Source organism: Pituophis catenifer, unplaced genomic scaffold, assembly GCF_029215685.1.
Source record: "Pituophis catenifer annectens isolate HBS135680 unplaced genomic scaffold, rPitCat1.0.hap2 SCAF_291, whole genome shotgun sequence".
Classification (NCBI taxonomy): Eukaryota; Metazoa; Chordata; class Lepidosauria; order Squamata; family Colubridae; genus Pituophis; species Pituophis catenifer.
The window spans coordinates 22,398-38,841 of NW_027257171.1; the positions used below are offsets into that span (position 1 = coordinate 22,398).

Here is a 16,444-nt window from a genome sequence, read left to right on the forward strand (position 1 = left end):
TCTTTTTCCTTATTTGAAACATGCATTTCCCCTCTATATTTTGAAGTTGCTTTCCGACTTTAGAACAGCACTGCCAGAGAGGGATTAGCATATACAGGAAACTAAATGAAAGTATTTTTTTTAAGTGAGCCAAATCTGCGTCCAGAAAAGTCATTTCTAAATAAGTGAAATGTTGGCTTCAGGCCACATAAAGATAACAATGAGAGGTCAGGACTAATACTAGGAATACTAGTACTACTAGTAATACTAGGAATACTAATACTAGACAGGAAAAGCCTGGTCTAATAATTGCCACCATAAATTGTTTGGGGATATTTCCTGTTTGCAAGATTCAGGGGACACCCCGTGAGTTGTTTTGATATATGACTGAAATGATCATGCTGGAATTAGACGGAGTCCATCAAAATTGGGCAGCTGTAATAAATGAAATGAAATGAAATAAATGAACTCCCAGGACAACAAAGATTTGACAAAGGGCGCAGACTGGACCACGGTTGGCAGTCTTAAGAGGGCCGCCTCACGTGTGGCATCTTCTAAAAGGATCTCAGGTTGCTCCGACTGCAATCATGGCTTGACCTAAACCAGAGTTTGCTTAATCCTGGATTGCTGGCTCAAGACCCAACTGGCTGGCTTCCCCTGTCCTGAAGCATAATAAACCATGGTTTGCAAAAGCTGCAGGTCTCACAGGAAACCAAAACCAAGGACCCAAAGGCTTCAGACAATTTCACACAATGGGGGAGAGCCCCATGTGGGAATCAGGATCCCCCAACAAGCAGGGATGCAGCTGCACCCCGAGGTGCCCCCAAATTTTGGCTAGGAAAAAAGAGATTTGCAGGGGTTTTAAGGCAACCAGGCCTTTTTCAAAAACTTTTTTTATATAAGCTTTTCAATCAGGAGGAGGAAAAGATTTAGACGGGTCGACCTCAACCAGAATAGTTGTGAGGCAACAAGGGGGATCTTGGATCTCTCTGATAAGGTCACTCCCGGGGGACTAGGCAGTGAGGTGCCACTCAAATATTGCATAATAAAAGGTTATTTGTGCGTGGAGCGCCGAGGTAGAGAGAGAAACTTTACGCAAGAATTAAATCTGCATTTCTGAAACCTCTCTACACCCACCGCCACCCCATAAAACGGTCCCTGCAACAGCTCCCCGCCAAGCAGCCAGTCGCAGCTTTCCTAACATCCTCCCTTGGCAAGGCGGGCCAATCAACGGCGGCCTGTTATTTTCCCTCAACCCCAGCGACCAATCAGGATCCTCCTGATTTGCCAGCTTTTGATCGGGATTTATAAACTGTCGCTTTTCCAGGCTGGGGAAATACAAAAGGCCAAAGGACTGGAGCTCGCGCCGATGGGGTGAAGGGCGACGGCCTCTCAAAACATTTGGGAAGGAGGGAACGAGCAACAGTTGGGCCGAACCATTGCAACGTCATTGGAGGGGGGAGAGTCAAAGACAGTGTAAAAGGCGTGTGTGTTGCCTCTTTAATATAAAGCAAATAAAAAAAGTTTTTTTGAAGGACCATAATTCTCTCTCTCTCTCTCTCTCTCTCTCTCTCTCTCTCTCTCTCTCTCACACACACACACACACACACACACACACACACACACAAAAGCACTGAATTCTAAACTCTGGGTTATTTAGATACATGCAATTAACTAATCCAAGTTAGAACTAATCGAGGATGGAGCTATGCAGATTAACGTTAACGCTTTTAAATGTTTTTAACTGGTTGTCATTGTATTTTTTTAATTACGGGGCCAAATTTATATATATCTTTTTAATAGTATTTTAATGTTTGTAGTTTATGTTTTTATTTGGCTGTACACCGCCCTGAGTCCTCAGGGAGAAGGGCAGTATATAAATTTGATATAAAATAAAATAATAAAAAAAAGGTAGATGAACCGAGTATAGATATTTATCCCTTCAGTGGAGGTTGTTGATCTCTCTTTGTCACCATTAATATTTCAGAAACCCTAATGAATATTGTATCAGCTTCTTTTTATCTTTAAAAAGTTTAAATAGGAGAGCAGTAATCATCTTAATCAATATTCTATAAATGCCCCTGAACTCAAATAATATAATGTACTACTTGTGTTTTACACAGATAGTTCTTAACTTACAACCACACAATGGAGCCCAAAATTTCTGTGGCTAAGCGAGACACCTGTTAAGTGAACTTTGCCTCGTTTTATGACTTGTCCTGCCACCGTTGTTAAGTGAATCACTGCAGTTGTTAAATTACTAACACGATTGTTAAGTGAATCTGGCTTCCCCATTGACTTTGCTTATCGAAAGATCGCAAAAGGGGATCACATGACCCCAGGATATTGTAACCGTCATAAATTGATTGCCAATGATTGCCAAACTGACCAAGGAGCGATTCAACCTAGAAATAAGGAGAAATTTTCTGACAGTGAGACCCATCAACCCACGGAACAGAAGTTGCCTTCGGAAGTTGTGGGAGCTTCATCACTGGAGGCTTTCAAGAGGAGATTGGACTGCCATCTGTCAGAAATGGTGCAGGGTCTCTTCCTTGAGCCTCTGTGTGTGTGTGTGTGTGTGTGTGTGTGTGTGTGTGTGTGTGTGTGTGTAAAAAGAGAGATATCTTAACTGCCCTGGTGAGAAGTCAGTCGCTTCTCTGGAGGCTAAAACATATAAAGAACGGTTGCAGGAACCGGGCATGGCTAGTTTAGTGAAGAGAAGGACCAGGGGAGACATGATCGCAGTCCCCAGAGAGGAGGGGGTCAAGCTATTTTCCAAGCCACCTGAAAGCCAGACAAGGAATAATGGATGGAAACTGACCAAGGAGAGATTCAACCTAGAAATAAGGAGAAATTTTCTGACACAGAGACCCATCAACTCATGGAACAGAAGTTGCCTTTGGAAGTTGTGGGAGCTTCATCACTGGAGGCTTTCAAGAACAGAGTGGATTGCCATCTGTCAGAAATGGTGTAGGGTCTCTTCCTTGAGCCTCTGTGTGTTTGTGTGTCTGTGTCTGTGTGTGTGTTGGACCAGATGACCTATAAGATCCCCTCCAAGTCTATTAATCTGTTGATCTGTCCCCACCCTATAGCCTTCTGGTGGCCCATCCTGGCACTGACTCTACCCTTCAAACAAAATCAGGCGATTTCGGGGAAGCGAAGGGACCGGCCACCTCCAGCCTTCTCTTTCGCTTTCGGCTGCTGCTTTATAAAACCTCCGAGCGAGATGAGCGCAGGAGGGGAGAGAGATCGCTGCAGACGGCAAAGAGACCCGGCGGCCGATCCACTGATTTCCTTTGCAAAGACGGTAAAGTGGGGCGGAGAACCCGGGAACGGGTGGGGGCGACGCTTCCCCCCCCCGGCCCTTCGCCGTAGCGGCAGGGGCTTTCTGGACTTGGGGGTCCTCCGGCCAGGCTGGGTGGGTGGGTGGGTGGGTGTCCCGGGTCCCCCTTGCCGGCTCTAGCCGAGCACTTGCGGAGGATGCGGGAGGCAGAGACGGGGTGGGGGGCGTGAAGGGCTGGCAGGAGGGTCCGTTGGCGGCCAGGAGGGTTTCTTGTCTTCGGAGAGGGGCGGGTGGGAGGTTGGGGGGCTCCTGGGCAGAAATGCTTCTGGGGAAGCTGCAGGGTGAGTAGTCCCCTTTGGCCCATCACTGCCTTTTGATGGGTCTGCCATCAGGGGCTGGGTTGGCTCTGGAGACCCACTGCCCTCCAGCTGAGTGGCTTCTGGAAGTCTGGGGGGAAGATGGCTTGAGAAGGGATCTGGGATGACAAAGCCCATGTGCTCCCTGACCTGGGATGGGCTTAATGTCACCGTGAGGCCATGAACTTGGGGGAAGGGTCTTTTATAGTTCTTCTTTGGGAAGAAAGTTCCTGCACCTGCCACATCTTCTCTGCAGCTGCATCTTCTCCACAATGCTGATGGAAGCTCCCGTGTGCCTGATTGAGACCGGGCCAAATGGCCTCCGGGCTTGCCCAGAGGCCCTTCAGTTGCTCTCTGAAATCCGGAAGCCGGTGGTGGTGGTGTCCATCGTGGGACTGTATCGCACGGGCAAGTCCTACCTGATGAACAGGCTGGCTGGCAAAACTACCGGTGAGAACGTCTGAGATGAACCAGGGTTATATCCACAAGGTTAAAACCTGGGTGGGAAAATGAACATCCCCAATTCCAGGGTTTTCTGCTCCAATGGACAGGTGTGGATGCAATTTTCCCAAATGCTCACTATGAATGATCATCATCTGGTGACAAGGAACCCTTTGGACCAATGTTAGCTTGCAGAATTTTATCATAGTTTTTATGATTATTATTAGCTTCATTGGGCAAACCAGACAGGAAACCAAATCTACAAATCTACTGTATTGTAAAGCTGCCTTGACAGAATCTTGCAAGTATGAAAGTACAATTCTCCACTCATCTCCTTTACCACCGGAGAAACTAGGGAAGGTCTCTTCGGAGCCTCTTGCTCCTCCCACTATCCATCTGCAGCTTGAGCTGCCTCTTGTCCGACCATTTTTTAGGCAGTGTCTCCTTGGCTAGACGCCCAAGGCCTTTCCCACATACTGTTACCCATACCTTTTCCACATACCGTTTAAATCGCTGATTTAATCAATGCATATTTATGCTTCTGCTCCTGAGTTTCTGTTTGGCTTCTGAGAAATGTAGCCCCTTCCCCTTTTCTTTGAGGATTCTTCTGTTCAACATGATGTATGTTTGATAAGCATTTTCATCTGGGAAATGGCACCCTTGCATAACTTCCTGTTTCAAGGGGTTAACAAAGACAGTAAACAACCAGAAAAACTGGTGGTGAAAACCTGTGTCTTATTATTAACCATGGCTTACATATTACAAGATGACCGTTTGGGATCTAAAGTATATCACATTTTTTCCATTTGTAGGTTTCTGTTTGGGCTCCACAGTGCAAGCAAAAACGAAAGGAATCTGGATGTGGTGCATTCCCTATCCGGACAGGCCTAACCAAACCCTTGTCCTTCTGGATACTGAAGGATTAGGTGACATAGGAAAGGTGAGTTTGTATTTGTATATTTCTTTTTACAAAAGAATGCCATTACACATAGTCCTCAACTTACAACAGTCACATGATCAAAACTGGGAACCGGCATGTATTTAGGATGGTTGGAATGTCCCTGGATCATGTGTGATTGCTATTTGTGATCCTTCTCAGCTGGCTTCCAACAAGCAAACTCAACGGGGTAAGTTTTGGATTATTTCAACGACCGTGTGATTCATGTAACAACTACAGTCATTCACCTAACAACTATGGCCCAAAAAAAAAAAAAAAAACTATGGCAAAAAAAAAAAAGGTTGTAAAAGTAGGTAAGACTCGCTTAAAAACCACCTTGCTTGACAATGGAAGTTCTGGTCCCAATTCTGATCATAATTTGAGGACTATCTCACTAAATATGACTTTCCAAAAAGAAGATTTCAATATTAATATCAAGGGTCAGGCCTGATATACCAGAGGTGGGTTTCAGCAGGTTCTGACCAGTTCTGGAGAACCGATAGCAGAAATTTTGAATAGTTCAGAGAACCGATAAATACTACCTCTGACTGGCCCCGCCCCCAACTATTCTCTGCCTCCTGAGTCCCAGTTGATCAGGAGGAAATGGAGATTCCTGCCACAGCCACCAAGCCACACTCACAGTACCGGTAGTAATTTTTTTGAATTCCACCATTGTAATATATCCCTATCAAATCCAAAGATAAAAATCGAAAGGCTTTTAATTGTCCCTGAACTACAACTCCCAACACCCTGTATAGATGAATGATTTAGTGAATGAATTTATGGACTGGTGAATGAATGCTATCTCATTCTCCTGAGAAGTTACCTTCTAGCAAACGTGTGGCTGTTCCAATGCTAGAGATTTTAAAGGTTGTAAAAGTAGGCAAGTCTCATTTAAAAACCACCTTGCTTGCCAATGGAAGTTCTGGTCCCAATTCTGATCATAATTTGAGGACTATTTGCACTAAATATGACTTTCCAGAAAGATTTCAATATTAATATCAAGGGTCAGGCCTAATATACCTCTACCAAATCCAAATATAAAATCTAAAGGCTTCTAATTGTCCCTGAACTACAACTCCCAACACCCTGTATAGATGAATGATTTAGTGAATGAATTTATGGACTGGTGAATGAATGCTATCTCATTCTCCTAAAAAGTTACCTTCTAGCGAACGTGTGGCTGTTCCAATGCTAGAGATTTTAAAGGTTGTAAAAGTAGGCAAGTCTCATTTAAAAACCACCTTGCTTGCCAATGGAAGTTCTGGTCCCAATTCTGATCATAATTTGAGGACTATTTGCACTAAATATGACTTTCCAGAAAGATTTCAATATTAATATCAAGGGTCAGGCCTAATATACCTCTACCAAATCCAAATATAAAATCTAAAGGCTTCTAATTGTCCCTGAACTACAACTCCCAACACCCTGTATAGATGAATGATTTAGTGAATGAATTTATGGACTGGTGAATGAATGCTATCTCATTCTCCTGAGAAGTTACCTTCTAGTGAACGTGTGGCTGTTCCAACGCTAGAGATTTTAAAGAAGACCTTGGACAACCATGTGTCTGAAATGGGTTTCCTGCTTGAGCAGAGGGTTGGACTAGAAGACCTACAAGGTCCCTTCCAACTCTGTTATTTTGCTATATATTCAGAAGAAGTCAGAAGGAGATCATAACTACTACTTCTTCTTTCTTAGGGCAATTTTCAAAATGATGCCTGGATCTTCGCTTTGGCCGTGTTGCTGAGCAGCACCCTGGTCTACAACAGTGTGGGGACCATTGATCAGACTGCCCTGGACAAGCTTCAGTATCCTTCTCAAGGATAGCTCTGTAGTTCTATGTCAGAGGTGGGGAAGTATAGCTGGCTCAGGAATTCTGGGAGTTGAAGTCCACAGGTCATAAAAGGGCCATAGTTCCCCATGTTGGCTCAGGAATTCTGGGAGTTGGAGTCCACAGGTCATAAAAGGGCCATAGTTTCCCATGCTGGCTCAGGAATTCTGGGAGTTGAAGTCCACAGGTCATAAAAGGGCCATAGTTCCCCATGCTGGCTCAGGAATTCTGGGAGTTGAAGTCCACAGGTCATAAAAGGGCCATAGTTCCCCATGTTGGCTCAGGAATTCTGGGAGTCCACAGGTCATAAAAGGGCCATAGTTCCCCACCGGTTTTTTAAAATTATTATTATATAAAATACAAAAAAAGAAAAAAAATAAGAAATTAAGGGCAGGAAAGGGAACAGGAAAAGGGGGGTGGAATACAAGGGGGAAGAGAAAGAGAAAGAAAAAGAAAAAAGGGGAATTAACTCCCAGCTCTTCCTAGCTCAGGACAAGATAAACACATTCCAGCCTCAACTTCTTGCTTTTACACATTAATATATAACTAGCCATTTCTATAACACCAAATCTTTCTAATTAACAAAACCAAGATCAAAGTTTCATTTTTTTTTCCTTCACAGGCACAAATCCCAGAAGTGATATCCAAATAAGAACATACTTTCCTCTTTAAATAAAGTAATCAAGTTAACTATTCCTGCTTTATCTTCCTTGCTATGGAAATAACATATATTTCTAATTGCACCTAGTAATCTTTATAAACTCTCACCGTTTTTATTTACAAAGTTTATTATATTCTTTCAAATTCTTTGGCTAAAAAAAAAGGGGGAGAATCTTCCCCTCCCTTCTCCCTCCTTTTTTCCCTTTAAAGGTACTAAACATTTTTTAAATAAAAATGACACTTTTTTTCTTGTAAGTCAAAACCTTCTATTACATCTTATTCTTTAACATACAAGCTTTAAACTTCAATATTCTCTTTAGCTCCCTCCCTCCAACCTTTATAGAATAATTATTTATTTATTTTATAAATATCCTTTTATAAAGGATGTTTATTAAAAACTAAGTTTTTCTTTAAACTGATTTATCTTTTTTTTTTTACTTTCTCTTAATACAGACACTCTGAAATACATTTTCAATAACTCTTGCCTACTTTAAGAGTTGCTTAAGCAATTATATATGTGTGTGTGTGTGTGTGTGTGTGTGTGTGTGTGTGTGTGTGTGTCTTTTAAAAAATAAAGCTCTGAAGTTCCCCATCCCTGTTCTATGTAATCAGATTTGGAGTGAGGCATCTTTCAGAAACATCCTTGCCTATGTAATTTCCAAGTTCATCCACTGCTTTTTCCCAGCATGCTAAACTTGATTGATTGAATATTGACTGGTTACATTTGGGATATTGTGCAGAAGCAGAAAATGGGTTGAGGCAACAAATAGGTGAAGCCTGTTATTAGAACCACTTTGCTCTTCATCAGGGGTAATTTCACTTTCATTTTGAGAGCTATAATGTTGTGTCATTTATTTGACAATTGCCGTGGTAGCAGATTTTCTCTCTACACTTCCAGGCCACCCTCTTTACTCACTGCTCATGTACATGTATTGATTCCTAAACTGGGCCAATAGTTTTGTGACAGAGGTGTCTGAACATATCAAGGCAAAGGCTTCCTCCAGCCCTGGAGATACAGATGACTCTTCTGAATTTGTTGGCTTCTTCCCAACCTTTGTCTGGGCGGTGCGAGATTTCACACTGCAGCTGGAAGAGGATGGGCAACCCATCACGGAGAATGATTATCTTGAACATGCTCTGGAATTAAAAAAAGGTACTGATGGCAGATGCAGTGTGAAGATCTATGTGGTTGTTCGGATAAGGAATAGGAGCTGTTGGGCCTAACTTTTCCTTCTTCAGGGAGAAGCAAAATAGACCTCAGTTATTAGTGAAAAGAGTCTCTTGAGCCAGTTGAATTTTTCTCTTTGATCTCCCTCTTTGAAGTCACCAGGCTAGAAACCAGGAGATGGTGAGTTCAAGTCCCACCTTAGCCATGAAATCTGGCTGGGTGACTTTGGGCCAATCATCAGGAGATGGTGAGTTCTAGACCCATCTTAGCCTTGAAAGTTGGTTGGGTGGCTTGGGCCAATCGCTAGGAGACTATGAGTTGTAGTCCTGCCTTCTCCAATGAAATGTCCACTAGCAAATGCAATTCAGACTTACCTTCAAGATGGACATGTTGCTTTCTAGGGAACACCGAAAAGGATCAGATGTTCAATCTGCCACGCAAATGCATCCGGCTGTTCTTCCCCACCCGGAAGTGTTTTATCTTTGATTGCCCTACTAAAAGGAAGAAGTTACCTTACCTGGAAGAGATGGAGGACAGTGATCTGGAGCCTGAATTTGTGGAACAAGTGAAGATGTTCTGTAGTTTCATCCATTGGGCTTCTCGAGAGAAGACTCTTCCAGGCGGGCACATTGTCACTGGCAACTGTAAGTGCCTCTAGTTCTACTATTACTACAGGTACTTCTTGACTTATGACCATAACTGAGCCGAGAATTTCTATTGCTAAGCAAGACAGTTGTTAAGTGAGGTTTGCCTGATGTTACAATCTTTCTAGTCACAGTTAAGTGTTAAGTGAATCTGGTTTCCCCATTAACTTCGCTTTGTCAGAATATTGCAAAAATTGATTACATCACCCCAGGACCAGTGGTGGGATTCAGCCTGTTCGGACCGATGTGGGCTGTTAATTTTTATCTGGTTCGCTGAACCGGATGTTCCAGGGACTGGCTGACCCTGTCCTCCCCACCCAGAAGTCTCCACGCGACCTGTTTTGGATGCCAGGTAAGTGCAGGGCGTGCGCAGAGGCTCTGGGAGGGCGAAAAACGGACCTATCGGAAGCCTCTGGAGCCCAGCGGAGGCCGTTTTCACCCTCCTGGAGGCTCAAGGAAAGCCTCCGGAGCCTGGGGAGGGCGAAAACGCCCCGCTACCATGGTGCAGGAAGCCGAGTAGGCCACGCCTCCGTGGCCTTGTCCACCCAGCAACCGGGCAGCGAATCCGTTGCTGAAATTTTTCAATTCCATCCCTGCGCGGGACACTGCAACCATCATAAATACATGTCAGTTGCCAGGCACCTGAATTTTGATCATGTGACCACAGCCTTTGTTGACTATGGACCACTTGCTGCATCATGTTGCTGTCATGTGACATTTTGCGACCTTTTTTCCATTCGTGGAGCTGGGCTGGGCGTGGCCTGCGTGTGATACATCTGGGCCGCGGGCCGCCAGTTTGACACCCCTGATCTAAGGCATTATGCCACAAGTTGCTTTCCAATCTAGATGGATGCCGACTGCCCTATTTTCCCAGCCTGGGTAGCTTTCTGGAGGAGGCTTCATTCAAGAGAATGAGCGATAAGGAGTTCAAATCTTCCAGCTGTCCCTGACTGATAATAATAAAAGTAGTTCTCAATTTCTACTATTCATTTAGTGACTGTTTGGAGTTACAATGCACTGAAAAAAATAACCTATGACCATTTTTCACACTTAACAATCATTGCGGTATCCCCATCTCTTGTGGTCAAAATTCAGAAGCTTGGCAACTGGCTCATATTTATGACGGTTGCAGTGTCCCAGGGTCATGAGAAAGTCAGTGGGGAAGCCATTCACTTATTAACTATGTTATTAACTTAACCACTCCAGCAATTCACTTAGCAATTATGGCAAGACAGACCATAAAATGGGGCAAAACTCACTTAACCAGCGTCTTGCTTAGGAACAGAGATGTTGCGCTCAGTTGTGGTTGTAAGTCTAGACTACACCCATATATGCAGCTGATGCTCCAACAATCTATTATGTTTGTCTATGCAGTGTTGGCAAAGTTAGTAAAGTCCTATGTGGATACTATCTCCAGTGGGAACGTTCCCTGCCTGGAGAACGCAGTCTTGGCCTTGGCGGAGATTGAGAACAGGGCAGCCTTGCAGGAAGCAGTTGCTCACTATGCACAACTGATGGAGCAAAGCTTGCAGCTACCCACTGAGACTCTCCAGGAACTTCTGGACGTACACAAAAAATGTGAGGAACAAGCCCTTGAGAAGTTCATGGCTCGTGCCTTTAAGGATGATACACGTCAGTTCCAGGCTGAATTCATGGTAGGTACTGTATTTTTCAGAGTATAAGATGCTTCGGACTATATGATGCACCTACCTTTCTTGGGGAGGAAAATAAGAAAAAAAATTTGCCTCTGCCTCCCAGCAATTTGCCTCCTTGCAGCAAACAACCCGTTTCAGCTTGAGCCTGATTAGCACAAGCGAGTGATTGTCAGTTGGATTGGCCTCCCGAAGATCAGCCATTTCAGGCTGCAAGGATTGCCATAGCCTATTGCCGCCTCCGCATGCCCCATTTTCCGAGGGGCCGGCATGTGGGCGGGGCTACCTTCGGTGTATAAGATGCACCCAAATTTTCACCCTCTTTTGGGGGGGGGGAAAGTGCGTCTTATACTCCAAAAAATACGGTAATCATAAGCTGCCAACCTTCATAGACGATGTTTGCTTATTCGTGTCAGAAGCATCACAATTAAAATAAGGCATATAATGCCACATAAAATTTAAAATATAAGATACAAGATTTAAATATGTACAAGTTAAATAGATCTTTTCCCAGAAACTAGGAACATTGTGGTCTGTCACGCTGCCATGAGATTCTGAAGTGTGCACAGATTCGGACACAAAGGGCAGATGTACATATGTGGTGTTGTCTGCATGTCACCACAATCGCAAAGGGCAGAGGCCCATGGATAGCCCCATTTGTTCAGAGTGTCTCTGGATCTTATTGTATCCGTTTGCAGTTTATTCAAGACTAGCTGGACGCCCGTGCTTCACTACGAAACTATGTGCTCGGGCTTGATAAATTGACACAGCCTGAAACTTAAGGTAGAATCTGTAACTCCGTAGCATCAGAGTGTATTAATATAATGGAACTGGCAGTTGGAACAGAGGGAGAGGGGGATAGAATGTCCCAGCCCGCAGCATCCATTGGTATTCATCTGGCTAGCATCCTATCAGTGAAAGAGTTGAGGGGTGTTTGGAAACTCAAACAGTATTTGTTGTATGAGCAAGAAGGAGACAGGAAGGAGGCTGGGCATGGCTTAGCTCAACTGTTCTGTATTAAAGCTGCTTCCTGCTGTGAAAGTAAAACTGAAAGTGAAACTCCTCTCCTCTGCTTGTGTTTTGCATTTGGAACAGATTTCTTTTCAGGTGGGGAGGGGGAGTAGAACTCCTTAGCATCAGAGCATGTTAATAATAATATAGGAAATACAAATGCTCTGATGGTCATTTTAAAAAATCCTTTCTTAGTGAGCACCTAAAAGCCAAAAGAAACATATGTAGCAAATTTCAAGATTGTAGACTTTATGGTTCTGGAGATTTCGTGATTACGGCTTGAATGGTTTCGCTTTTATATATATAGATTTCCATCCTGCTCAACTTTGTCCAGACCCAGGTGCCAGATCCAACCATTCAGTGTTGGTTCTTTATAGTTTTCCATAGGTCCTCCATTCATAGATAGTATTTAAGGCTTATGGCTTCTTGGGATCTGATATCCTGACCTCCAGTATCTTCTGTATAAGAATGGGTACATAGAATAAATGTTATGTTTTATTCCTAACAGAAAACTATGGAGAACAAACAGGAAGAGTACTGCAGCAAAAATGAGCTGAAATCTTCTGAAATCTGTTCAGCTTTATTGAGCTCACTCTCTGAGAACCTGGAGCAGAACATCAAGAACGGAAGCTACTCCCGACCTGGTGGCCACCAGGAATTTCTAAATGACCTCCAAAAAGTGGAGAAACAATTCTTGGAGACACCTAAGAAAGGAATAATGGTACAAAATGATGAGGGTTGCTAAATTAATACTCATTTTGTCACCCACTTGAGAGCTGTGCCATCCTCCAGGGAGATTATTCGGTGGTTTACTTTGGCAAAGCTTCCTTCTCATTGCTGGCAACACTATATCGCTCCAGATTATTCTCCTTTTTCCCCCTTCAATCAGGCAGGGAAGATCCTGAAAGAATTCCTCCAGAGCAAGGAAAACATCAGCAAAACCATCCTTCAAAGTGATGTGAGCCTTCAAGAGAAGGACAAGGAAAAAGCAGGTAAAGGTGTTAAGAAGTTGCCAGATGATGCTGGGACTGTGACATCACATTTAATGATGTGACACTGTAACTGCCATCATTAAGCATCCCAGTCATGTGATGTTGTGACTTATTCCGGTCCCAGTTACTAGAGTTGAGCAAGGGCTGCCTATTTACTTATCACATTATTTGCAAGCTACCAAATCTAGCCATCTTGCACACCAGCTGCAGGAATTTGTTCTTTTTTCCCCCCTGGTTTAGATGAAAAAATGAAGGCCAAAGCCAAAGACATAGAGCAAGAGCTCCAGAAGCAGGGAACGGAAATGTCCCAACAGAAGTTGGAGGACCAGAAGCAGAGGCTTGAGATGAACTTTCAGAAGCTAAAGGAGAAGATGGAGAAAGAAAGGGAACAGATGAAGGCAGAGATTGAGAAGATGAGCAAAAGCAAATTCAAGGTAGCACTATTTTCTTGGCAATGGTTTGTTGTAATTAAGCAGTCAGGTATTAATAAATATGCAGACTTTCAAAACTGAAAAGCAATGGATTTAGAACAGGTACGTATACCACAAATGCTTCTTTCTTTATTTTTGTCACATCCTCTCCATTTAATGTCATGTTGATAACATTGCAATACATTTATTTGCGTGGGTAAAATTTAAAGTCAGTGGGACCATATAAGAAAAGCGAATTGTACAATCGGTGGAAAAGGGAGCATCCGAAAGCTTTCTAGTGCTCAGAAGGAGGTGCTGTGAAACAGCAAGGAAGAAAAAAACTAGTCACCACAATTATATCACTTACAGAGTTACACAAGTAGTAAAGAAAGTTAAGGAACAGGGTGAAAATACGGAACTGTGATTAAATATAGAAAGGGCCAATCTAATGAAAATAGGTGTAGCAATTTGGCTTACAACAGTTCTTTTAGTCACCATTTAAATGACGACGACACTGCAAAAAGTGACTTTCGACCTTTTTTCACACTTAAAATCCTAAGGGTGGAGGTTCGTCCTCTGAGATTGTGGGTCGGATTCTGAACATTTTGTTACTAGGCTAAGTAACCTCTTCAGTAGAGTTTAGGGGATGTCATTGTCACTGTTCCTCTGACATAGTATTTATTTATTTATTGAATTTATATTGCCGCCTATTCGCACATGGCGATTCAAGGCGGCTTACAGAATATACATGAGCCTTGGTGGCATGAGCCTTGGTGGCGTAGCGGACTAAAGTGCTGTTAAAGTAGCACTTAGCTGCCAGCTGCCTGCAATTACTGAGAGTTCAATTCTCACCAGGCTCAAGGTTGACTCAGCCTTCCATCCTTCCGAGGTAGGTAAAATGAGGACCCGGTTTGTGGGGGCAATAAGCTGACTTTGTATAAAAAAGAACACCGCTTGGGGGGTGCCGAAAGCCCTACTAAGCAGGTATATACAAAAGTATGAAGGCTATTGCTTAAAAGCATTGTAAGCCGCCCTGAGTCTCCGGAGAATAAATAAATAAATAAATAAATAAATAAATAAATAAATAAATAAATAAATAAATAAATAAATAAATAAATAAATAAATAACATTATTTAAAACAATAAAACTAATTTAAAAAGAATCAAATAAATTAATATAATATAACAAAATCACCTCCCACCCAACCCCACCATCCTAACCTGATCTGCAAAGCTTGTGGCGGGTTTGTTTTCAGTCTAATAATGTTGATGTTTGCTCTGTCTGCAGGAACAGAAGGCTTTAGTTGCAATGGGTTTCTGGAAGGAAGCGAGCCAACTGAAGGAGGAGATCCAGAAGCTCACAAAGAAAAAGGAAGCCATGGAAAACCCAAGTTGGATCATCTCAATTTTTGCAACTCTGGAAAAAGCACTCATCTGCGTAATGCCCCAAATTATAGGCACCCTTATATTGGTACTTTTTAAATCGTTTAAGCTTTTCTAATCCAGAACTTCTGCATGGATTTTTTAAAAAAGATGTCCCCACTTTAAGAGTTGTATAACCTTACAGGAGTCAGGGTTTTTTTTTTAAAAAGAAAAGAAGTAAGAAACTCAAAGTGGTCTAGAAGAGAAAAACAAGATAATTAGGACAATAATTAGTACCTGGACCTCGTTTGCTTTCAATCTTTCCCTGGAGGATTAAGTGAAGGATGCCGTATTTTTCTGGGTGTCGCATCACATGTCCAAAATATTTTAACTTTTGTTTTTTTTATGGCTTTGATTATTTCCCTTTGCTTTCCTAGACGGCTTATCACCTCCTCATTTGTGATTTTGTTAACCCAGTTTATATGTAACAGTTGTCTGTAAATCCACATCTCAAATGCTTCTAGTTTCTTCAAGTGGTTTTCTGTCAGAGACCAACTCTGTACTCCGTAGAGCAGGATAGAAAAGATGTAACATCTGACAAGCCTGATTTTCAGTCTTAGGCTTATGTTGTGACTGCAGAAGATCTTTTTTATTTTGAAGAATGCTGTACGAGCTTTCTCTATCCTTGTATTTACTTCCCTGATCATGTCCCAGCTTTCATGTCAATTAAAACCAAAGTACATGATCCTTTCAACTTTTTCTAATGGTATTCCTTCCAAATTTATCAGTGGTAAATTAATGGGTTCTTTGCTGACGACCATAATCTTGGTTTTTGAGGTTAAGCTTCAAGCCATATTTTTCAGAAATTTCTGAGACTCTATTGACGAGGAGCTGAAGGTCTTCATGCTTACTGGCAAGCAGAACTGTATCATCAGCATATCTTAAATTGTTGATCTGAACACCATTTACTTTGAGGCCAGCATCAATGTTTTCCACTGCTTTGTTGAAAATTGACTCAGAGTAGATATTAAATAACATCGGAGAGAGAATACAGCCCTGTCTGACCCCTCTTCGTATTTCTGTGTCATCTGAGTATTTTTGGCCTAGTCTCACATTTGCTACCTGATGCCAATATGATTCTTAAAGATGATTATGAATCATCTTTATGATTCGGATGTCTTCGTATCTAGTCCCAATTGTTTCAGGATTTGGAATAGTTTGCTGTGTCTTATTTTATCAAATGCTTTTTCAAAATCGATGAAGCACATGTAAACACTGTGACTGACATCTCTACAGCGCTGTACAGGAACTTGAATGCCGAATAGGGCATCTCGTGTACCAAGATTGTTTCTGAAACCAAATTGTGTGTTACTTAGACACTCCTCATTTTTGTTGTATATTCTTGTGTGAATTATTCTCAGGAATATTTTCAGGGCATGACTCATTAAGCTTATTGTTCTGTATTCAGTACACTTCAGTGGTGGGTTGCCCCCGGTTCACACCGGTTCTATAGAACCGGTAGTAAAACCGGTGGGAGGCTCCGCACACCAACCCCAATGTCATCAGAACGCTTCTGTGCATACACTTTGCTCATGTGTGCACGCAGTCCCGTTGCAAACCGGTAGTAAAGGTAAGTAGAACCCACCCCTGGTACACTTCTTTGCATTTATTTTTTGGGGGATTGTCACAAAGGTTGACTTTACCCAATCATTTGG

General features: G+C 42.7%; 1 protein-coding gene across 1 annotated transcript; it reads left to right on the forward strand.

Moving 5' to 3' along the window:
• The first annotated feature begins 3,183 nt into the window (after positions 1 to 3,183).
• Positions 3,184 to 15,455, forward strand: LOC139326894 (guanylate-binding protein 1-like). The gene is made up of 11 exons (XM_070956642.1): positions 3,184 to 3,286; positions 3,875 to 4,068; positions 4,872 to 4,999; positions 6,698 to 6,807; positions 8,447 to 8,643; positions 9,060 to 9,302; positions 10,677 to 10,957; positions 12,474 to 12,686; positions 12,855 to 12,957; positions 13,198 to 13,391; positions 14,656 to 15,455. The coding sequence occupies exons 2-11, from the start codon at positions 3,891 to 3,893 to the stop codon at positions 14,866 to 14,868; spliced, it is 1,860 nt and encodes a 619-aa protein (XP_070812743.1). The 5' UTR covers positions 3,184 to 3,286; positions 3,875 to 3,890; the 3' UTR covers positions 14,869 to 15,455.
• The last annotated feature ends 989 nt before the right edge of the window (positions 15,456 to 16,444 follow it).

Bases quoted from the DNA above. Each gene is read 5' to 3' on its own strand.
- LOC139326894 (XM_070956642.1), top strand. From the start codon at position 3,891: ATGCTGATGGAAGCTCCCGTGTGCCTGATTGAGACCGGGCCAAATGGC. The intron at 12,958-13,197 runs GTAAAGGTGTTA...CCCCTGGTTTAG, and splicing joins GAAGGACAAGGAAAAAGCAG to ATGAAAAAATGAAGGCCAAA. The intron at 13,392-14,655 runs GTAGCACTATTT...CTCTGTCTGCAG, and splicing joins TGAGCAAAAGCAAATTCAAG to GAACAGAAGGCTTTAGTTGC.